Below are 23,893 nucleotides of genomic sequence, written 5' to 3'. Positions count from 1 at the left end.
AGGGTTGACGTCACAATGGCCACAAGGAGCTTGAGGGTGGGGAGAGAGAAGACGAGGCCGTCAACCTCCAGCCTTTTTCTGCCTGTTTTATCACTCATTGCAGATCTGTTGTGGGAGATGTCGACGTCCTGGGCAAAGAGCAGGAAAAGAATGGTTTTCATTTGAGATAAAAACCAATTCCTGTTGGCGAGTCTGCTTACTTATGTACCAGTAGCCCTTGCAGATGCTCCCACAGCACTCTGTGCCTATCTGTGTCTCGTAGTTATGGTTGTTCATAGCCTTCTGTCTATCTCTCCATCACACACGCACCCAAACATAAGATTACTTATCATGCACCCCCAATTCCTTATGCATTAGAGTACTCTGGCTTGTTGAATGAATGAATAAACTGTATTATCCTGTCCACTTACTGAAAAATGCTACCTGATTCATTTGTTCTAATTTTTTCCTACCTAGAAAGAAGAGCTTCAGATATATTTTAAATACCACAAGAATCTGCCCCGAGCTAGGGCAATCTGGCAAGAGTGTCAAGACTGCGCATACTTTGGGGTAATGTTGAGAAGACAAAGTCTCCCACGGATTGTTCCTGGAAAATGTTTCTGTGCATCAAATAGTTAAAGAGATCAAAAGGGGGACCTGGCAGAGGAATTTGGCATTGGGATTTCATTGTTTATGGTGTCCCATACTTTGAAATGATGCATGAAAAATTTTGAAACTGCCTTTGGTCTCTGTGGGATCGGCCTGTGAGGAGCACCTGTAGTCTGGTGAGAAAACCAGTGTCCTCTTCTAGGATGGGTTTTAAAAATGAAACTGAGTCCAAAAGGTCGCACTTTGGGCTCCCTGGAGTGATGTCTAGCTCCAAATGGCCCAAACAGACTCTGCCAGCCCCCAGCTTGAAGACAGGCCGTCTCCTTTTCAGAAGGACTTGAAATGCCTCACTGTCTTCTAGCGAACTTGGTTACTAAAATAAATAAATGGTTCTGCTTCCCTAGATGCCTGTAAAAATATTAGCCAAGCCGTCTCTTTCCTCTTTCTCTTATTTCACACACTGTCCTGAGGAGACGGAACAGCCCCACCGCCTCATGGAGCTGCTCAGCACAGCTGCCCCTGTTGGCCATGAAAAGCAGTTCGTCTTCCATACCTAGACGCTGCCACCTTTGTTCCGTGTGTGTTGTTGGTTTTGTTTTATGTTGTTTTTTTTGGCTTTTAAAGGTATGCCAGCGCCAACTGGATCACAAGCTCCCTCTTTTTAAGTATCTTAGAGGACCAAGCCAGAGGCTTCTAAAATACCAGATGCTGTTGAAGGTAAATCAATGAGACAGTGCCTTTTGATGCTGTGAAAGCAGACGCCTGCACCAGGCTGCTGTTTCATTAGATGTGTAGAGCTGTGCTTTGGTCTTTTACAGCTGAAGATATGTCCATCCTGCAGGCTTTTTCTTTCCGCCAGTTCTAAATCAACTCCTCTTTGTGGAGTAAGAACAGAGAATCACAGAGTTGACAGGACCTGAGGGCCTCACAAGTCCAATGTCTAGCCCAGGGCGTGAGTCACTAAGGAGTTGGGTTGGGGAGGAGAGCTCTTTGGGAGCAAGAGTGTGATTTTCCCCAAAGTTACTGTTTTATGGGCATTTTCATTTATGGAAGGGAGAAGACAAAACTGGAGTCTTCTATCCTTTTGCAGCACTGACCTCCATTCTAGAGTTAGGGTCTTACCCTGAGAGCAGCCTAACAGAGTGGACTTTGATATATCTGAACCCTGAATGCCTAAGTGGTGTCTCTCTTCCTCCCTCCGTCCCTCCCTCCCTCCTTCTCTCTTTCTCTCTCTCTCTCTCTTTCTCTTTCTCTCTCTCTCTCTGTCTCTGTCTCTCTAATTCTTACCCCTCCTTAGTGGTATGTCATTGACACCAGCACATCTGCAGGCACGCATTCTCAGACACCCCAAACGGGATATAAGGGCCTATCATGGTTTCCTATGTGTGAGCTTGAGGGAAAGGTTTAGGTCATCACTATAAGTTGTCTGTTGAATTAACCTCTATGAGGCATTCAGGTAGCTCTTGCCCAGTGGCCACTGTCTCCTAATAAAAAACAAAGAAAAACAAGCCCCTCCTGTTCACTGGGTACTTTCCCATGTGTATGTCTTATCTGATCCCACAATCAGACATACCAGCAAAGCTCTGGCCTGTGAAGAAACTGGGACTCAGGAAGGAAAAGCTCATTGCCTAACAATCTGGCTCAGAAAAACTGACTCCTTTCAGGCCCGCATGACACACAGCTGCAGCCCCAGCTACTCAGGAGGCAGAGACAGGCACCTCCCTTGAGTCCAGGAGTTCAAGGCCAGCCTGGGCACCACAGCAAGACCTCATCTGTAAAGATAATTTTTAAAACAATTTTTTTTCAAAGTTAATTCCTTTCAAGCTTTCCATGAACAGTTTCAGCCTTGGCATACTCTGCCATTTGCCAGTGATGAGACCTTGACCTCTTGGGCCTTAGTTTTCCTCTGTGTAAAATGAGGGAACTAGAACCGCCTCTGTAAGAGGGTTGTGGAACAGATGAGGGGCACACGCGGAGGGCTTGGCACAATGCCCCAGGAAGCTCTGCGTGCCGCGTAGCTGTCATCTCAGACGTTGAGACTGTCATGCCACCATAGAGCTGAGGATAATAATCTGCTTCCTCCAGCAAGCATGTTTGCTTCCTCTGAGCATGTTTGACACAGCACTCACTCAGGGCCTCATGCTCCTCTGCCCGGCCCATCATCACTGTCATTCCCATTCTAGAAGTCTGACCTCTGGACCCAGTGAGGAGTGAGCAGGACGTAAGTGACAGTCTTCCCTACCTCAGCCCGGACTGCAGCTTTCCCACAGAGGTGACTTTTACACACCAGCCAGGTTCGGTAGCAGACACAGAGGACTGTGGGGCATAGTAACTGGAAGCACAGACTTGAGGGTTTAGCAGCCCTGGTCTGGCCCCAGGCTCTGACTCTTCCAGGCTGCGTGAACTCAGACAAGTTACTTAACCTCTCTCAGCCTCAGATATCTCACCTTAGAATGAAGAAAATAATAGCACTTTCCTGATATGATTGTTGGGAGTATTAAATGAGGTAATACAGGTTAAAAACACTTAGAAGGGGCCGGGCGCGGTGGCTCAAGCCTGTAATCCCAGCTCTTTGGGAGGCCGAGGCGGGTGGCTCACGAGGTCAAGAGATCGAGACCATCTTGGTCACCATGGTGAAACCCCGTCTCTACAAAAAATACAAAAAATTAGCTGGGCATGGTGGCGCGTGCCTGTAATCCCAGCTACTCAGGAGGCTGAGGCAGGAGAATTGCCTGAACCCAGGAGGCAGAGGTTGCTGTGAGCCGAGATCGTACCATTGCACTCCAGCCTGGGTAACAAGAGCAAAACTTCATCTCAAAAAAAACAAAAAACAAAAAACACTTAGAAGGTTTTGTTAGCTGCCTTTCGCTGATGAAACGAGAGATAGAACTACTACAAAACATTCCTTGGGGGATCTGTGGGGGCTACCCAAGGCAGACCAGAGCAGCGTCCCCACAGTTAAGCTTGATGGTGCCTGTGAAACCAGCTCAAGCTATCACATGCCCGCGAAGAAAGGACGGACCTTGTATTCCTCTGTAGGACTGTCTATCCGCGGGGCGGAGCTTCTTTTGCATCTCCCACACAGGAGCTGTCTTGAAAGAGCATGAATGTTGGACTGATTGCCTCGTGCTTCAGAAAGAATCATGGGATCTTGGTGTGGGAAAGCCTTTCTAAGTATAAGAGAGGGGGTGATGGGTGATAGCTTATACCATTAAAGACAAAGACTCATGAAACAGTGGGAAAATATGAGTAAAATGTGTAACAGATGGTCAGTATGCTTAATGAATTATGAGCTCTTGGAAATTACAATAAAAAGATGCGCAAAGGACATACCAGTGTGCAAAAGAATAAATACTAATAGCAAACTTTTTAAAACAAAAAAAAACTTCTACACCTCTGGTTATCTGAGGAATTCAGGTAACAGTGAGGTGGATTTCTCTTTTCATTCAGTTGGTAAAGATGTTTGATTAAATGGTATTACCCCTTGTAGGCTAGGGGCTGGTGAAACAGTCTTTCCTATATAGCTGGCAGGGGCACACACAGTCCTTCTCTAAAGAACTTGGAAATATGCCCCAAATTCTTAACATTTACAATTCCACTCTAGGAATTTGGCTTTAGGAAAAGTGCACAAAAGTTATCATTATTATAGTAAAAATATTATTGAACCTAAATGTTTAATGATAAGGGAGACTATAATTCAATTTTGTGGTTATCTATAAGATACAACACTGTGCCACAATCAAAGCTCATGTTTTAGGAAAATGTAATATGGGAAAATACTCATGATAGATTGTTGAACGAGAAAAAGCAGTCTACAAAACACTGTGTACAATATGATTCTAAGTTTGTAGAAAGCGCTCTGTGCCAAGTACATCATTTATTCTTTCCCTCTTTCAAATTTACATGTGTTCTCAGTCAGCTTAGCACTGGTTGCAGGTAGTTTGCACATTGGATTTTGTTGGCAATCTACATTTTGATTTTCAACAAGGCTTTTGGGTTAATGCAGGGTCTGCTGGATTTCGAGTCTCCTGAAGATACGGAGATAGACCCAAGTGAACTGGGAGGCTCGGCTAAGGTACTGGATGTTAAATATTATGTTTTACATAACTAGCTGTTAATGGTATTTGTCTATGGGTCAAAGGATTTACAGCAATTTTAGTTTATGATCTTTATTATCTAGATTTTCAAAAATAGTGTGTATCCTATAACTTACAGTCAAGAAAAAAAACCAGAAAAGTTAAAGGCAATTTTAAAGTAGGGATTTGCAGCCCAAAGGGAAGTGGTGATATATTTTCTTCCTTCCACATAATTTTTTTTTTTTTTACTTTTTGAGACAGAGTCTCACTCTGTCTCCCAGGCTAGAGTGCAATGGTGTGATCTTGGCTCACTGCAACCTCCGCCTCCTGGGTTCAAGCAATTCTCCCTGCCTCAGCCTCCAGAGTAGCTGGGATTATAGGTGCCCAGCACCATGCCCAGCTAATTTTTATATTTTTAGTAGAGACAGGGTTTCACCATGTTGGCCAGGCTGGTCTCAAGCTCCTGACCTCAGGTGATATGCCTGCCTCAGCCTCTCGAAGTGCTGGGATTACAGGTGTGAGCCATCTCGCCCAGCCAAAAGAATTTTAATGGAAACAAAATTAAGTGATAAAATGCATACATAAAAGCCTGGAAATAAAAAATGTCTGCTGTGGCTTTCCTAAATGGTAGGATTTATGTTTCCTTCTTTGTACCTCTTAGTATATCTAATTTGTATATGTTATGCCTTGTTCTCGTGTGTGTGTGTGTGTGTGTGTGTGTGTGTGTGTGTGTGTGTGAACTCCAAGAGTCCATCAAAGATCCCTTAGAAGAAGTGGTGACCATGACCACACCAGGTTAGGAAGAAATCTGTGGCTTAGCAGTGGGGTTTCTTTTCCATTTCCTATAGAATGTTCTGGTTTTAACAAGAAACACTAGAGACATGCCTCATGGGGCAGTCATTTGCATGCCCTTTCTGCTCAGAATGGATGACAAGGACCCCTTGAAAACAGAAGCAGCTCAGGACACAGGTAATATTTTTATAGCCTGGAGCAAGAGAAGCTAGCCCTAGTCAGAGGAGTTTAATAATGTTTTTGAGGATTTTTCTGAACCGTACATCACCCAGTGTAAATAAAACAAGCCACCTCGTGTTTGGTGAAGGAGGATTAGTGGAAGGAGGAGGGATAGGAGCAGGTGAGTATCTGAAAGGAAACTGAGCATTCAGTGTTAGGTAAGGAGGAAGATGCCTGATATAAGAACTTTTAATCCCATATTGATGATGTTAAAATAAATCCAGGTGAGACTCTGTTGTCTTTAACGAGTAAGTGAAGCTTCTTTATTATGAATGAGAAGCTACGAATCCCTGGCACGTTGTCCAGAGGTGGCAGCGTGATCTCTTCCATTCATCAGCCCTGTCACTCATGTCTCTCATCCAAAGATGCAAATGCCCAGTGCTTCCGCATAGATTAAGAAAACAGTAAACCCTTTGACTACGTTATGCTGTAGAGGACAAAAAGAGTCAGGGCTGGATGGGGAGCAGCAAAGGGCTGGCTGTTCTTCGTTGTAGAAATTGAATTGAGAGGTTAAAAAAAATACATAGACTAAACCAAAACCATTTTGTGTGCATTTACCAGATAACAGATAAATACAGCATGTAGGTAGCAGGGTGATAAAATACCACCAGCCCATGCTAAGGCCTTTTGACCTGACACAGTCATCCCAATCGCATCCTAAATGTCACTGTGGTTAGAACTGGAACATTGGTCTCTTTAATTAGTTACTGCTTTTCCACTGAATGCTGTGTTTTTATGTTAGGGAGGTGCAGAGCACTGGCGCATCTCTTAGGTATCTTTAATGGTGGTGCAACGTGGGGAGGGCAGGGGACAAGTGGAGGAAGGAAGGGCAGAGTTGGTGGGGATTTCAGCATGCAAATGTTACATTATGGGCTTACAAGGAAATCATTAGTAATTTTCCACAATGCAGCCTCTGTGGAGTTCTTTGTCTTTGTAGGAGTTTACAGATGTCCTCCTCTGGGATGGTTTTAAGTATAATTTTACCAGTAGGAATAAGTCTGTCACATTAAATATAGGAATATGATGCTCAGATTGTATTTTTTTCTTTTTCTTTTTTTGTTTTTTCTGTTGTGAGACAACTCTCACTTTGTTGCCCGGGCTGGTGTGCAGTGGTGCAATCTCAGCTCACTGCAACCTCTGCCTCCTGGGTTCAGGCAATTCTCCTACCTCAGCCTCTTGAGCAGCTGGGATTACAGGAGCATGCAACCACACCTGGCTAATTTTTGTGAGTTGCTTTGTTTTGTCTTTTGAGTTGGGATTTCACTCTTGTTACCCAGGCTGGAGTTCAATGGCGTGATCTCGGCTCACTGTAGCCTCTGCCTCCTGGGTTCAAGCAATTCTCCTGCCTCAGCCTCCCAAGTAGCTGGGATTACAGGTGTGTGCCACTATGCCCAGCTAATTTTTGTATTTTTAGTAGAGACGGGGTTTCACTGTGTTGGCCAGGCTGGTCTCGAACATCTGACCTCAGATGATCCACCCACCTTGGCCTCCCAAAGTGCTGGGAATATGGGCATGAGCCACTGCACCTGGCCAGATTGTATTTTTTTCAACAAGCCCCAGGGAATAGGGGTATAAAAGAGTGAGAAGCTAATTTAAAAGGAGATAGGATTTTCCATGCTTTAAAAAGGCTGAGTTCTGGCTGGGTGTGGTGGCTCACACCTGTAATCCCAGCACTTTGGGACGCCTAGGTGGACAGATCACCTGAGGTTTGGAGTTTGAGACCAGCCTGGCCAACATGGTGAAACCCTGTCTCTACTAAAAATACAAAAAGTAGCCGAGCATGGGGGCACACACCTGTAATCCCAGCTCCTCGGAAGGCTGAGACAGGAGAATTGCTGTGAGGCAGAGGTTGCGGGTTGCTGAGATCACACCACTGTACTCCAGCCTGGGTGACAAAGTGAAACTCTGTCTCAAAAAAAAAAAAAGCTGAGTTCTATATATTTCTTATATAGCAGGAATATAATGTCCATGATTTATGAACTTCATTCTTCACTAGTACAATGCACAGATGTAGACAATTTTGCTTGTCTCTCTATCATAACCTAAACCAGGAAGTATCTTTAGCTACCATGTTTTGGGAACAGGGAGACAGATCAATATCCACCTTCTCGGTAGGTGTTGGCTGGATCCCTGGCTCCTTGTCTCCTGTTTTCCTTCTTCACTTTGTAGATGGCACACTTTTGATTTGTAGATGGCACACTTGATTTCCAACAAGGCATTTGTTTTCCACAGGATGGGCCAAAGAGAACCAAAGATTCAGCATTCTCAACTGAACTACAGCAAGCTTTGGCAGTGATAGAGGATTTGATCCAGTCCTGTGAGTTGGTTGTGGACCTAGCAGCAGTGACCGAATATCCGGTATGTTCCATAGCAAGCGTTAGAGCATCTCAGTCAAAAGGCAGGTACAGTACTCCACAGGGAAGAAATGCCCTGGCAAAGTCAGCAGGATTGTCTACGGTAAAGGAACCGCACTCTGAGGAAGGCCACCTAAATTGCTCAGGAAACCTGGGCTACGAGATTCCAGCAGCACCTTGGCATCTTTAGGAATCCTGGGTTTATTCCTTAGAGTTCTGAACGTGGGACTGACCCACTGTCTGGACAAACCAGAAGGTCAAGGGCTGGAACATACAGGGGCAGAGGGAAAGTGCTGAAGGAGTAATTCATTTTCTAACTTGTGACGCTATTAAAATAGTAAAAGATTTTTCTTCTTGCTTCAGAGTTTCTCTGAGAAAAGTGTTTTGGAAACAGGTCCTATATTCTTGCCCCAGTTTTATATCACAGATCCCAGAAGAGGCCCCAAAAGTATATAGTATACATGCTTTAATCCAAGTAGTCTAAAAAAAAAGAGATGCATTTAGAGGCTGACGCTGTGGAGTTGAGCTCCAGCATCTGTGTCAATCCAGAGCAGGTGGGTCCCAGGCATTCCAGGCAAAACATCCCGTATAACGGTATGGTCTCTGTGGGACTGGAGCAGAGGTAATACTCAACTTTTTTTTTTTTTTTACTTTGAAGTACTCTAGATTTTGATTCAGATTTATTTGTCTTCTTTCACTGTCATAATAAATCAGCGTAAACTTGGTGGCTTACAGCAACACACATTTTATTATTATTACTATCTTGCAGTTCCAGGGTTAGAAGTTCAACACAGGCTCATGGGCTAAAATCAAGGGGTTTCCTTTCCCTTCTGGAGACTACAAATGCATCTGTCTCCTTGAGTTTCCAGCTTAAAAAGGCCACCCATACTCCGTGGCTCACGCCACCTTCCTCCAGCTTCAAGGCCAGTAACGGCAGGTTGGATTCTTATTATACCACATCGCTGTGACCCCCCTTCTGCTTTCTGGTCACTTGTGATTACATTGCACTTTTTCCTTCCTTTTTTGTCTTACCTGGTTTTGAACATACCTTGTACTGAGGTCTTGGTAGAGGAAACGACTTTTCTTTCCTCGTCATAAATCAAACCCCTTCAAGTTATTAGGGGCTGAAAAAGGAGGTATTTTTACTTCCCTCCTGCTGTTTCTCGGCCCTGGATCTCAGAAACTTAGCCCCATGGGGTTTGCTGTGATCCCAGCCGTGATGCTGTTACGGTCCCTTGGGACACCAGGGTGTCTATGCTGAGAGAGCATTCTTAAGCTGCAGAGTAAGGTTAGGGCGTGTGTAAGGATCATTTTCTTGGTAATAGTGCTTCCTTCTTCAGCTAAGAAAGTCAAGGGAACAATTTGTTAGATCAATCTGGGGCATCTTTCTGTTCTTCTTTTTTTTTTTTTTTTTTTAATCTGGAGTCACATTAGCCACCCCTATTAAATGTTCATTTCCCTGAATCTAATGAATGTTCTGGAAACAATACGCAGAGCAGGACACTCTTAGTATAGGTAATGGAGGAGGAGGAGGCTGTGAGAAAAGAATGGTTAAAACATGAGGAAATAACAATCTGCCCTAATTTCATTCCCAGCCGGTTTGCATGCAAATAGGATGAATCAGTTTATAGAGTTTGGAGATTTTACACCCAAAGCAAAGGACCTTTTTTGATCATGTGTCCTCAGAATTGTGCCCTTGCCAGATGCTTTTTGGTACCTTTTCCTCTAAGACCTAACTTCCTTTGACATCTAATGCATTAGCTAATTTCTCCTGACAGTTTTGTTAATAGTCCTGTTGAATTATGGAGGAGTAGGCATTCGAATTTTCAACTTTCTGATTCGAAAGAAGATCCATGGAAAGAAGAGTTAACTCACTCAAGATTACATGGCTATCACCTTGGACTATTTCTTGTTCATCCCCTATCCAGGGTTTATCTGATTCTGACTGGAGTTGACTAACAACTATCTCTAACTCAGATCGAATGATCCTAAGACTCTTTGTCCCTGTTTTGTAGTGTTTTGTAGCGTTTTATTCCATGTTATAATCACATGCTATATGCAGGGCTGAATCCAGAGTTTAACCACTTAGTTTCTCTGCTTGAAATTCAGTATTAACCTGATTTTATAAAGGAAAGAAATTGAATGTGATAATCAGATTATCATAATTAAACAACTAGAAAAAAATTCCCTTCCGATTTTTTTTTTTTTTTTTTTTTTTTTTTTGAGATGTAGTCTCCCTCTGTCACCCAGGCTGGAGCACAGTGTTGCAATCTTGGCTCACCGCTGCCTCCACCTCCTGGGTTCAAGCAATTCTCCTGCCTCAGCCTCCTGAGTAGCTGGGACTACAGGCGCGTGCCACTATGTCCAGCTAATTTTTTGTATTTTTGGTAGAGATGGGGTTTCACCGTGTTAGCCAGGATTGCCGGTTTGCATGCAAATAGGATGAATCAGTTTATAGAGTTTGGAGATTTTACACCCAAAGCAAAGGACCTTTTTTGATCATGTGTCCTCAGAATTGTGCCCTTGCCAGATGCTTTTTGGTACCTTTTCCTCTAAGACCTAACTTCCTTTGACATCTAATGCATTAGCTAATTTCTCCTGACAGTTTTGTTAATAGTCCTGTTGAATTATGGAGGAGTAGGCATTCGAATTTTCAACTTTCTGATTCGAAAGAAGATCCATGGAAAGAAGAGTTAACTCACTCAAGATTACATGGCTATCACCTTGGACTATTTCTTGTTCATCCCCTATCCAGGGTTTATCTGATTCTGACTGGAGTTGACTAACAACTACCTCTAACTCAGATCGAATGATCCTAAGACTCTTTGTCCCTGTTTTGTAGTGTTTTGTAGCGTTTTATTCCATGTTATAATCACATGCTATATGCAGGGCTGAAACCAGAGTTTAACCACTTAGTTTCTCTGCTTGAAATTCAGTATTAACCTGATTTTATAAAGGAAAGAAATTGAATGTGATAATCAGATTATCATAATTAAACAACTAGAAAAAAATTCCCTTCCGATTTTTTTTTTTTTTTTTTTTTTTTTTTGAGATGTAGTCTCCCTCTGTCACCCAGGCTGGAGCACAGTGTTGCAATCTTGGCTCACCGCTGCCTCCACCTCCTGGGTTCAAGCAATTCTCCTGCCTCAGCCTCCTGAGTAGCTGGGACTACAGGCGCGTGCCACTATGTCCAGCTAATTTTTTGTATTTTTGGTAGAGATGGGGTTTCACCGTGTTAGCCAGGATGGTCTGGGTCTCCTGTCCTCACGATCCACCCACCCTGGCCTCCCAAAGTGCTAGGATTATAGGCATGAGGCACCACTCCAGGCCCTCCCTTCTGATGTTTATATTTTCTCCCTTTTATGCATACTCAATTAGTCCTGGGTCTAATTTAATCACAAAAGTTGAAAATTTTTTTCCAAACAAGTTTGTATTGTGGAACACTGAGATATTTTACTTCTATCCATTTGCAAAACAAACAAACAAACAAGAAAGGTTTTTTTCAAATCGAATGCATAATTGAGATGCATGTAAATTTGGACTTGTCAGGAATAAATTCCAAGCTGAACTGTAAAGATTGAATGAAACGGTCTTCCTTTTTGGAATACATTTATATAAATCACTAAAGGATGTATCTTTATTACAAGTTCATTGTGGGCTAGGGCTGGCTTTTATTTCTATTTCAGTTCCCTCTCTCTTACCACACTGTTAGCTGCAGAAATAGGGCTGAGTAAATGATCCTACAGATGGCCAGGCCCGGTGACTCACGCCTATGATCCCAGCACTTTGGGAGGCCTAGGTGGGCAGATCACCTGAGGTCAGGAGTTCAAGACCAGTCTGGTCAATGTGGTGAAACCCTGTCTCTACTAAAATATAAAATTAGCCTGATGTGGTGGCGGGCACCTGTAATGCTAGCTACCTAGGAGGCTGAGGCAGGAGAATTGCTGGAGGCAGAGGTTGCAATGAGTCAAGATCGCACTACTGCACTCCAGCCTGGGCGACAGAGCAAGCCTCCATCTAAAAAAAAAAAAATCCTAGTGACTCAGGCAGTGTCTTGTGCATCTTCCCCTCTCACAATACCTGTATCACAGGTGGTTGTCAGGAGTAAATGAGGATTAAACAGTGAGTAAGGCACCAAGCCCTGTGCCTGGTGCCCAGCAGATGCCAAATGAACAGCCTCAGCGCTCTGTGGGGACCTGCTCAGGCTCGAAAGGAAGAAACCTCTTTGCCCCTGGACTCCCACAGCTTCTGCTTTTCATTATTTCTGGACACAGGCTCTGCGTGGACACATTTATACAGATGTTTCCTGCTTCTTTAAGCAAGAAGTTTCTGCCAGTCACATCAGCTGTTACTACCAAGAATGGAAACGTGGGCACCCAAAACAGGCTCTTGCTGAGGCCAGCTTCCCCAGGTTCGCGCTCCCAGCCAGAGTCTTCATTTGGCCGATGTAGTCACATTTGAAATCCTTGTATCGAGGCTCTTACCCACAGAATGCCCAAGCATGAAAATGGCAGCATTTGCCGGTTGATGTTGCTATCACCTCTTGTACAGAGGAGGCCATCTAACTTATCGCTTGTTCATTTGAGGTAGCCCCTGTATTCCATCTGTGAGTTCGCGACCATCAGGTTCTTCCACACACCATGTGACATGGCCACACTTCTTTGTTACTGGTGGGAAACAGTTGGGAGTATATTCGTTCCCTAGGGCTGATGGAACAAAGAACCACAAACTACGTGACCTGAAACAACAGAAATTTATTCTCTCACAGTTTTGAAGCCTAAACGTCCAAAGTCAAGGTGTGAGCAGGCCATGCTCCCTCTGAAGGCTTTCGGGAAGAACCCTTCCTACGTCTTCCGAGCTTCCAGTGACGGCTGGCAATTGAGTTCCTTGGCCGGCTGACAGCTGCGCCACTCCAGTGTCTGCCTCTGCTTCTCACTGTCTTCCTTCAGTGTGCGTCTCCATTTCTTTGTTTTCTCTTTTTATAAGTACACCAGTCATTGGAATGTGGACCCATCCTGACCCTCTGCGACTTCATCCTCACTAATTCTATCTGCAAAGACCCTGTTTCTGAACAAGGTCATATTTTGAGGTTCTCATAGACATGCGTTATGGGGGAAACACTGTTCCCCCAGTACAGGGCCATCGCTGAACGAGCTCCTTGGATAAATCAATATTCCCTCACAGTGATGAGTATTTTCTTTCCTGTTCCCTACTCCCAGGCACCACTAAATGCCAATAAATAAATACATACTAGGGAGCAGTATCTGAAAGAGGTTGCACAGCATGATCTCTGACCTTGAGATTTACTATAGTCTAGTTAGAAAGAAAAGGGACATGTGGTGGAAAAGGTCATTCTCACTCCAGCTCAGGGAATGTCCCTGCAGCTTCCCGTTGGAGGTGGGACAGCTCCACACAGCACACACCGTGTTGACAGTGAATGCACCTGCCTGTCCTTTGCCAGCACCACAGTGCTTGCCCGCTGGAGTTTGGCCCTTGGGCGTGGAGATGGGCAGTCCCATCACTGATGTGGTCCTGAGAACATTTGTGCAACGTGACCCAGAGGATATGCGCCTGTACATTTAAGCCAGACAGAAGACCCAGCCATTCCCTCCAGTGACTTCCAGGGATAATGGGCTTACTGGAAAGCCGATCTGAAGAGCCTCAAGAAGTCACGACATGGATGAAATCTGGAAACCATCATTCTCAGCAAACGGACACAAGAACAGAAAAACAAACACCACATGTTCTCATTCATAAATGGGTGTCGAACAGTGAGAACACATGGACACAGGGAGGGCAATATCACACACTGGGGTCTCTTGGGGGTGGGGGTGTAGGGGAGGGAAAGCAGGGGGCTGGGAGGTTGGGGAGAGATAACAGAAGAAATACCTAATGAAGGTGACAGGGCGGGGATGGAGGCAGCAAACCACCATGGCATGTGTTTACCTACGTAACAATCCTGCAAGATCTGCATATGTACCCCAGAGCTTAAAGTATTAAAAAAAAAGTCACAACGATGGCAAAGCCAGGCTCACGGAGATGGGAACTGAGCAAATCCGGGACCCACAGCAGCTCTGGGGCCTTGGCCTGGGGAAGGAGCCAGGTTCTCACCTGTGTGCCCTGCCTGTATGTGCCGAGTGCACCCACACCCCTGCGGACTGTTTCTTTGCATTCTGTCCAGGTCCGCGTCTTTTCCTCTTCCTGGTAATTTCTAATGACTCACCTTCTGCACAACCCTGTTTCCTTCTCGTTTATTCCACTGCCTGCTTTCCTATAAAGCATCTGACAGCTGCACCTCCTGCTGGTCACCGCCTCCTGCAGTTCTCTGCAGTTCAGGGAGAGAGCACATTGTTTTTATGCTGGGGCCCTGTGTCAGCTGCTGGCGCCGCCCTGGGTTCGCATCCCCTGGTTTCTTGCCTATGAAGGTGCAGCAGCATGGCTGTGGTTGGGAGGGAAAGCTCAGAGGTGATAAAGCACAAAGCTTGCAGCCTGAGCTCGCCTCTTCAGCAGTTCTGGTCGGGGCTGTTTCCTCTGCAACAGCCTGCAGCCTTGGCGGATGCCTTAACCAAGGTCCCCCCATCTTCTACAGTCATTAGAGTGTGTACAGCTGGTCTTATCCCCCTCCTCCCCCATCCTAGCCTCTTCTGGAATTCCTTTACAGCTGAGCCTCCTCAGTGACCAAACGTGTCCTTATGAGCAGCTTTACCCAAAACATGTTCCTCTGTCTGTCATAGGGCGTGGTTAAGGATGCTGCTCAGTGACAGCGCATCACTGGGAGAAATTTTTCTTGTGTGTTATGAACAGGAATAGCTGTGTTTCTGAACAACTGGTTTGCTCATGTCTTCAGACATAAATCCTATCACTCAGCATGTTTCCCTCTGTATTCTACTAACATGTCAGAGCCAAGTCTACAGCAAGTTTAAATGGCTTTATTATATGCATTTTACATACAGACTCTTCATTTCATTTTTTTTCCACCTTCTACACCTTCTAGAATAGCTCATCAGATTTCTTATCTTTATTTTTTTATTTTTTATTTATTTTTTTTTTTGAGATGGAGTTTCACTGTTGTTACCCGGGCTGGAGTGCAATGGCACGATCTTGGCTCACTGCAACCTCCGCCTCCTGGGTTCAGGCAGTTCTCCTGTCTCAGCCTCCCGAGTAGCTGGGATTACAGGCACGCGCCACCATGCCCAGCTCATTTTTTTGTATTTTTAGTAGAGACGGGGTTTCACCATGTTGACCAGGATGGTCTCGATCTCTTGACCTCGTGATCCACGCGCCTCGGCCTCCCAAAGTGCTAGGATTACAGGCTTGAGCCACTGCGCCCGGCCCATCTTTATTTTTAGAGATGGGGATCTCACTTTGTTGCCCAGGCTGGCCTCAAATTCCCGGACTCAGGTGATCCTCCTGTCTCAGCCTCCCAAGTAGTTGTGACTACAGGCAAGCACCACACTCTCAACTTCATTTTTTCTCCGCCCTAATTCCTTCAGTTATATTCTGTCTGCCTATACTGTATCTATTTCCATAAGAAAAGTCAAATATTTAAAATGAGGTAGAGAGTGAATACATTTTAAGATAGAAACTAGAAGTTTGAGTATCCCTTAGCTAAAATGCTTGAGACAAAAAGTGTTTGGGCTTTTTTTAGGGGAGGATCGGAATATTTGCATAATGAGTTATGTTGGGGATGGAACCCAAATCTCAACACAAAATCCATTCATGTTTCATATACACCTTGTACGTGTAGACTGACGGTAATTTTATATAATGTTTTAAATAATTTTGTGCATGAAGGCTGGGCGCAGTGGCTCACGCCTGTAATACCAGCCCTTTGGGAGGCCGAGGCAGGCAGATCATGAGGTCAGGAGATTGAGAGCATCCTGGCCAACATGGTGAAACCCTGTCTCTACTGAAAATACAAAAATTAGCCAGGTGTGGTAGCACACACCTGTAATCCCAGCTACTCAGGAGGCTGAGGCAGGAGAATCGCTTGAACCCAGGAGACAGAGGTTGCAGTGGGCCAAGATTGTGCCACTGCACTCCCGCCTGGGAAACAGAGCAAGACTCTGTCTCAAAAAAATAAATAAATAAAAAATAATTTTGTGCGTGAAGCAAAATTTTGACTGTGTTTCCACTCCCACCCATCACATGTGATCAGGGAGGGAATTTTCCACCTCCACTGTCATGTTGGTGCTCAGAAATTTCCAGATTTTGGAGAATTTCAGATTTTTGAATTATGGACATTCAGCCTCTACTGATAACATTTGTTTATGCGGCAAGTATCAAGTACCTACTTCTACCAGTTGCTTTGATTAAAACATATTTCTTGCGCTATTTATGTCGATATTGAATACAGATTCAATGGGTTTAAAGGAAAAAGCAATCACGAAGGTCTGGAGTGATTACATTTGAGTGGGTCCTCGATGGATGCAGATAGAGTGAAAAAATTCCGCAGGGTCCTCATGGACAAATCCACCCTTCTGCTTTGGAATGTGGTGAAGCCCAGCCTGTGAACACAGAACAGGAGCATTGCCCTTTAGGGGAGAAGGCCTCATGGCTGGGAGTTTGAGGGTTTTACTCACCACAGTCTACATAACGTACATTTTCCAAAGAAGAAAATGGAAAATTAACATAGAAAATAACACCGTAGACACCACAGAAATGACGAGAGTTTCTTGCTCTTGAAGTTTTTCTTTTAACGTTTCAGAAGTAAAGTCAATTCTTTTTAAAAAGATATCTAGAGTTTACCTAACATATAAATAATAAATTATAAAAATGCCCAGTCAGTTATGAATGAAGTACATATTTCCAGTCTTAACTCAGAAATCACAGGGCTTTCTCTCAGCTAGAGGTAACTTTATGGAGATTTGTCTTCGTTCCCTTCAAATAATTCATGCCTTTTGGTGTTTTTATTCAGGGAAATGAAGTCTCTACTTTAAGCAATGAAAGTTTTGAAAAATACCGGATAAAAATACCATGCTTCCAGCTCGTCTTAGTCCACTATCTTTTGAAGAGAGCTCAGAGAAGGCAGGGTCACCTCATTTGGACTTTCAGCCAGACATATGACAAAGGCACGCTTGCTGGTGGAGAGAGGCATCGCAGTGTCTGCCCTAGAGTCAAAGAAGACTTTTTAAAAATCTGTCAGCTGGGTGCAGTGGCTCACGCCTGTAATCCCAGCACTTTGGGAGGCCGAGGCGGGCGGATCACGTGGTCAGGAGTTCAAGAGCGTCCTGGCCAATATGGTGAAACCCCATCTCTACTAAAATTAAATTAAAAAAAAAATTAGCGTGGTGGTGCGTGCCTATAGTCCCAGCTACTTGGGAGGCTGAGGCAGGGGAATCCCTTGAACCTGGGAGGTGGAAGTGACAGTGAGCCAAATTCTCACTATTACACTCTAGCCTGGCAACAGATGGAGACTCCGTCTCAAAAAAAAAAAAAAAAAATCTGTCATTTGGTATTATTTTGGCACTGTTGACTCACTCTGAAAAACTCAGAGTCGAATGCAGTTACTGTTTCCATTGTAACTTTATGAAGATTAGATCATGCTAAACTTTCTCTTTCCAGAACAAGCTTCACATTCTCAGGTTCTCATACACCTGAAGCAGAAGTTAGGATGCAGGTGGAACACACAGATGCTCATGGGTCCATAATGCAGACACAATTCTGTCTCTCTCGGACAGAATTAAAATGTTGATTTCTTGTCCCTTTGAAGGAGACTGTCTTGTAGCAAACATCATGCAGAGGAAATTGAATTATGCTGGTTAAAATTAATTATGAGTCAAAAACATCACAGTACCCGTATCTCTAGTTCAAGTATTTCTAACATTCTTTACATGTAGTATTACATTTCACAGCTGAATTGATTTCCTTATGTAACTAAATGGCACCATGCTCAGTGAAGCTCACAAGATTGCAGCTTTGATTTAGTGACAGAGCAGCCTGAATAGCACTTCTAGAACTGTAAACCTCCGAGAAGCACGCTCTAGAAAATTTAAAAACGGGCCACGGAAGGGTTTTCTCTGCCAAGTAGTTTTACAGCTTCTTTTCCTGTATGTGTGTTTCCAAAGGATGATATTGGAAAACTAGGTGAGCTGTTGATGCACAGCCCTTTCAGCGTCTGGACAATTCACAAGGACCGTTATAAAATGAAGGATTTGATTCGATTTAAGCCCAGTCAGAGGCAAGTCTACCTATTTGAAAAAGGAATAGTGTTCTGTAAGATACAAATGGAGCCTGGGGACCAGGGATCATCTCCTCATTACAGCTTCAAGAAGTCCCTGAAGGTAAAGAGAGTCCTGTTGCATCTGGCAGTGACCTTATGCAGAAAGAGAGAGATTGTTTTCCTTATTTTACAGACGAGGTAGCGGCAGTTTAGAGAGATGAAGTTCACTTGTCAAATACCACACAGCAGAGCTAGAATCCATACCCGGATCTGTCTGACATGAGTCAGAGCTTATAACCAGTCTGTGGACAGGACCAGGGCTGGCACAGAAGTGCCTTTGTACTAGACAGAGAAAAAAGACTGTACGGTAGCTGGTCTGGACAAACTAATGAGCAAAAGTACCCTCTTTCCTCCAGTCAGAGTGGGGAAAGACTTAGTGATTAGAACATGGGCTGGATTTCATCTTAAACTTGCCCTTCTCAACTGTGCATCTTTGTGTCTAAGTGCAGACGTTATCCTGACCCTGGGTCTAAGGGACCCATGCCCACACCAAGCTTTGTTTTCTCGCCTGTTTAGAAACTGTTTCATAGTCAGTTAGCTATGAGGTACACACACACACACACACACACGAGCCACACACATATACATTTATGCTCTTGTGATTAAAGCTGTTAATTGGCCGGGCACGTGGCTCACGCCTGTAATCCCAGCACTTTGGGAGGCCAAGGCAGGCGGATCACAAGGTCAGGAGATCGAGACCATCCTGGCCAACATGGTGAAACCCCGTCTCTACTAAAAATACAAAAATTAGCTGGGCGTGGTGGCACCAAGTAGTTCCAGCTACTTGGGAGGCTGAGGCAGGAGAATTGCCTGAACCCGGGAGGTGGAGGTTGCAGTGAGCCGAGATTGCGCCACTGCACTCCAGCCTGGCACCTGGCGACAGAGGGAGATGCTGTCTCAAAAAAAAAAAAAAAAAAAGACTATTAATTTGTTCATAGTAGCCTTTGTTACTTGTTTCTTTTCTTTTCTTTCTTTTTTTCTTTTTGAGATGAAGTTTCACTCTGTTGCACAGGCTGAAGTACAATGGCATGATCTTGGCTCACTGCAACCTCCGCCTCTCAGGTCCAAGCAATTCTCTTGCATCAGCCTCCTGAATAGCTGGGATTACAGGCGCACGCCACCACACCCAGCTAATTTTGTATTTTTAGTAGAGGCGGGGTTTCACCATGTTGGTCAGGCTGGCTTTGAACTCCCAACCTCAGGTGGTCCACCCACCTCAGCCTCCCAAAGTGCTGATTACTGGTTTATGAGCCACCATGTCTGGCCTTGTTATTTATGTTTCTTAATGGTTGCTTATTCAGTTACTCTTATGTAGAAATTTGTAAAACAGGTGTTGAAGGAGAAAGGATCTCTTCACGTAAAGGTTGAGGGCTGCAGCCCCTCCTGCAGGAAGATACAGTGGAAAGTTAATAGTCTGTGTTACCTTCTGAAACAGACAAGACAGAAGACACTGTACCAGACTGAGTTTTCTGCTGCCTTGGGGTCACTAAGAGAGGAAAGCAAAAATTTGAAAGGAAGTTGAAAGAAGAGAGCTGTCAAGGGTAGAACAGATTAGAGTGATTGACAGAGACTACTTTAAAATCAGAAAATGATGACATAGAACATTTCTCTTTCCTCTTTACAATAGTTGATGTCACTTTCAATTCGCCAACTTGGAAGGGGGAGCCATAGAAAGTTTGAGATTGCCAACCGAAATGGACTTGAGAAATACATCCTGCAGGTAAAGCTCATGATTTCCCCATGGGTCTCCTCTACTCTTCTCTTATTGTGTTCCCATGACTTGACAAGTGTTTTCTGTCTCGTTATTCTAAGGTCACTGGGAGAATAAAAACTCTGCAATTAAATCTCAGGGTGATCTTATACTCACAATATTTTCTTATGTGTAATTGCAGGCAGCTTCAAAAGAAATCAGAGACTGTTGGTTTTCCGAAATAAGTAAATTATTGATGGAACAACAAAATGATGTTCAAGGTAGGTTACTCCTGCTGACTTCCATCTGTAGGGTTATACTTCCTTGAGCTCAGTGGGGGATGTGCAGATGGGGGATATTGTTGAAGAAAATGGTTTGCTGGGAAAACAACTGTGGCCACAATTTCACAGTCCCTGGAAGCACCTGTGCTTCTGTCGATCGTGGTGGAGACGGAGGGGTTGTGTGATTGTGTGTTTCACAGTCCCTGGAAGCACCTGTGCTTCTGTCGATCGTGGTGGAGACGGAGGGGTTGTGTGATTGTGTGTTTCACAGTCCCTGAAAGCACCTGTGCTTGCCGTCGATCGTGGTGGAGACAGAGGGGTTGTGTGATTGTGTGTTTCACAGTCCCTGGAAGCACCTGTGCTTGCTGTCGCGTGGTGGAGACAGAGGGGTTGTTGTGATTGTGTTTTACAGTCCCTGGAAGCACCTGTGCTTGCCGTCGATCGTGGTGGAGACAGAGGGGTTGTGTGATTGTGTGTTTCACAGTCCCTGGAAGCACCTGTGCTTCTGTCGATCGTGGTGGAGACAGAGGGGTTGTGTGATTGTGTGTTTCACAGTCCCTGGAAGCACCTGTGCTTGCCGTCGATCGTGGTGGAGACAGAGGGGTTGTGTGATTGTGTGTTTCACAGTCCCTGGAAGCACCTGTGCTTGCTGTCGCGTGGTGGAGACAGAGGGGTTGTGTGATTGTGTGTTTCACAGTCCCTGGAAGCACCTGTGCTTGCTGTCGCGTGGTGGAGACAGAGGGGTTGTTGTGATTGTGTTTTACAGTCCCTGGAAGCACATGTGCTTGCTGTCGATTGTGGTGGAGACGGAGGGGTTGTGTGATTGTGTGTGGTTGTGTTGGTGTGTCTCTTTTGATTGCGTTCCCTCCTCACACCTAATTGCCAAGATCAACTTCTTAATAAATCTGAAGGTCACCCAAGAAAATGTTAACAGAGATTCAAATGGCCAATACTACCTTTCGGACATTGTACTACTCTTTTTAAACATCAAGATATATTAACACACCAGAAAACTCACTGTCTTAAAGTTTACAGTTCTGTGGGTTTTAGACTATTCACAAGGTTCAGTAACCATCCCCAGTCTAATTCTAGTTTTTTTATTTTTTACTTTTGTTTTTTGTTTTAAGGTATTTAACAAACTAATTCTAATTCTACTTCCAAAATCATAACTCTCTCCCAATAAAAAAATTCTGTACCAATTAGCAATCATTCTTGATCTTTCCTTCCCCCAGCCCCTGGCAATCACTAATGTATTTTCCATCTCTATTGGATTTTCCTCTAGGCATTGTATATATGGTCCTTTCTGTCTGGCTTCTTTCACTTCCCATATTTTTTTAAGTTTCATTTCTGTTGCCACACCTCTCAGTACCTCATATCTTTCTCTGGCTGAATAACAGTCCGTTGTATGGATATACCATCTTTGTTTACCCATTCATCAGTTGATGAAGATTTGGGCTATTTCCACTTTTTGGATATTGTAAGTAATGCTACTGTAGATATATGTGTACAGATTTTTGTGCAAATCTTTATTTCCAATTTTCTTGGGTGTATATATGTGGAATTGAGAGACCATGTGGTAACATTTGTTAACTTTCTAAGGAACTTCCAAATCATCTTTCAAAATAATATCACCATTTCACATTCACATCAACAATATGTGAGGGTTTGATTTTCTCCATTGCCTTACTAACACTTGTATTGTTAATTGTAATAATGATTATTATTATTGCCATTCTAGTGGGCATGTACTGGTAACTCATTGTGATTTTGATTTGAATTTCCCTTATGGCTAGTGAAGTTGAACATCTTTTAACATGCATATTGGCCATTGGTATATCTTCTTTGTAAAAATGTCTATTCAACCCCTTTGCACATTTTTTAATTGGCTTGTCATTTTTGTGGTTGAATTGTAAGAGTTATTTATATATTCTGGATACTGGACTTTTACCGGACATATTGTTTGCAAGTATTTTTTCCCATACCGTGCATTGTCTTTTCACTCTCTTTGGTAGAGTTCTTTGCAAAGCATTTGTAGTTTTAACTCTTACAGTTAGGTCTTTGATTCATTCTGAGTTAATTTTTGTATATGATGTGAATTAGGAGCCCAAGTTCATTTTTTTACATGTGGATGTCCGTTGTCCCAGAACCATTGGTTGAACAGACTATGGTTTCCCTGCTTTGAATGGTCTTAGCATTCTTGTTGAAAATAAATTGGCTTTGGGTATAGAATTCTTTGTTGACACTCTTTTTCTTTAAGCACTTTGACTATGTCATCGCATTGCCTTCTGGACTCTGTGATCTCTGATAGCAATCAGCTGTTAATCTTATTGAAGGGTCCTTGTATGTGCTTGCTGCTTTCAAGCTTCTTTCTCTGTCTTTGTTGACAGTTTGATTATGATATGTCTAGCTGTGGATCTTGATCTCTTTGAATTTATGTTTCTTGCGGTTTATAGACTTCCTTGAAGGTATAGGTTAATGTTTTTCATCAAATTTGGGAAATGTTCAGCTATTTTTTCTTTAAATATTCTTTTATCACATTTGCTTCTCTCTCCTTCTATAACTGCCATTATGCATCATTAGCATGCCTCTTCAGGCATCTCACGGTTCCTGAGGCTCTATTCATTTTTCCTTCATTCCTCTTTCTCTTCCTCAAGCTGGATAGTTTCAATTGACTTATATCTAAGTTCTCTAATTCTTTCTTTTGCCTGCTCAGATCTGAAATTTTTCTTTCAATTATTATACTTTTCAAATCTATAATTCCTGTTTGGTCCTTTAAAACAAGTCTTTATTTATATTCTCTATTTAATGAGGGTTTGTTCTTTTACTTTCCTTTAGTCTTTATATATGATTTCCTTTAACTTCTTGAACATATAAAAATAGTTGAAGTATTTGTCTCGTAAGGTCAGTGTCTTGGCTTCCTCAGGAACAGTTTCTATTGACTAATTTTCCTTTTCCCTGGGTATAGACTGCATTTTCTTATTTCTTTACATGCCTCATAATTTTAAAATTAATGAGACATGTAAAGAAATAAGGACATTAAATTGGACATTTTAAATGACATAATGTAACAACTCTGGAAACTGGACTTTCCCACCCCTCCTGTTGGTTGTTGTTGCTGTTTGTTGTTTGTTGTTTAGTGACTTTTCTAAACTAATTCTGTGAAGTCTGTATTCACGTGCAGCCATTGAAGCCTCGGCTCAGTTAGCTTAGTGCTCTAAATGCTAATGACATGACAAAGATTTCTTTAAACACCTGAAACCGGTAACCCTTCCCGTCTTTGCCAAGGGGCTGTGTGTGAAGATTAGGACATACCTTCAAGCTCAGCCTGGCACTTGACAGTTCTATCCTAGCCTTCACTTTCTGTTGTGCAGCTCATCAAGATCAGCGGGAGGTAAGATCACAGGGCCTTCTCAGAGCTGTCCTGAACATGCTCACAGGAAATGTGTGCGTGGCCTTCTAGAGTCTCTCAAACATTTCGGAGCCTTTACAAGCCTCTATGAGTAACTTATTCCTGAGCTTTTCCTTTTAAACTTTTTGATTAGCCCACGTTTGCCCCACTGTTAGCCAATACCTCAAGCAACCAAGAAGTTAAACAATTGCTATAACCATTTTCTACAAAGGCCTTTGGGGAAAAGACTTCTCACACTGGGCAAGTTCTGAGTCAGGCCTAA

At 43.6% G+C, this 23,893-nt stretch overlaps 1 protein-coding gene across 15 annotated transcripts in view; it reads left to right on the top strand.

Moving 5' to 3' along the window:
• MCF2L2 (MCF.2 cell line derived transforming sequence-like 2) overlaps nt 1-23,893 on the top strand; it is a 264,853-nt gene that overhangs the window by 196,157 nt on the left and 44,803 nt on the right. For 11 of the 15 annotated variants that reach the window (XR_013527026.1, XR_013527027.1, XR_013527032.1 and 8 more), the window contains exons 19-25: nt 457-549; nt 1,213-1,305; nt 4,595-4,663; nt 7,908-8,033; nt 18,097-18,312; nt 19,879-19,971; nt 20,144-20,222. Coding sequence is in view for 6 of the 15 variants with exons in the window: in XM_078350244.1 (XP_078206370.1) it covers nt 457-549; nt 1,213-1,305; nt 4,595-4,663; nt 7,908-8,033; nt 18,097-18,312; nt 19,879-19,971; nt 20,144-20,222 (769 nt within the window). In the remaining 9 variants the exon portion in view is untranslated. Of the gene's footprint in view, nt 1-456; nt 550-1,212; nt 1,306-4,594; nt 4,664-7,907; nt 8,034-16,946; nt 17,272-18,096; nt 18,313-19,878; nt 19,972-20,143; nt 20,223-23,893 lie in introns of all 15 variants that reach the window. The other 4 variants (XR_013527033.1, XR_013527034.1, XM_078350246.1 and 1 more) reach the window with 3 other exon arrangements.

The sequence above is a fragment of the Callithrix jacchus genome, chromosome 15 (genome assembly GCF_049354715.1).
Source record: "Callithrix jacchus isolate 240 chromosome 15, calJac240_pri, whole genome shotgun sequence".
Taxonomy (NCBI): domain Eukaryota; kingdom Metazoa; phylum Chordata; class Mammalia; order Primates; family Cebidae; genus Callithrix; species Callithrix jacchus.
This window is presented reverse-complemented; position numbering and strand designations above follow the sequence as displayed.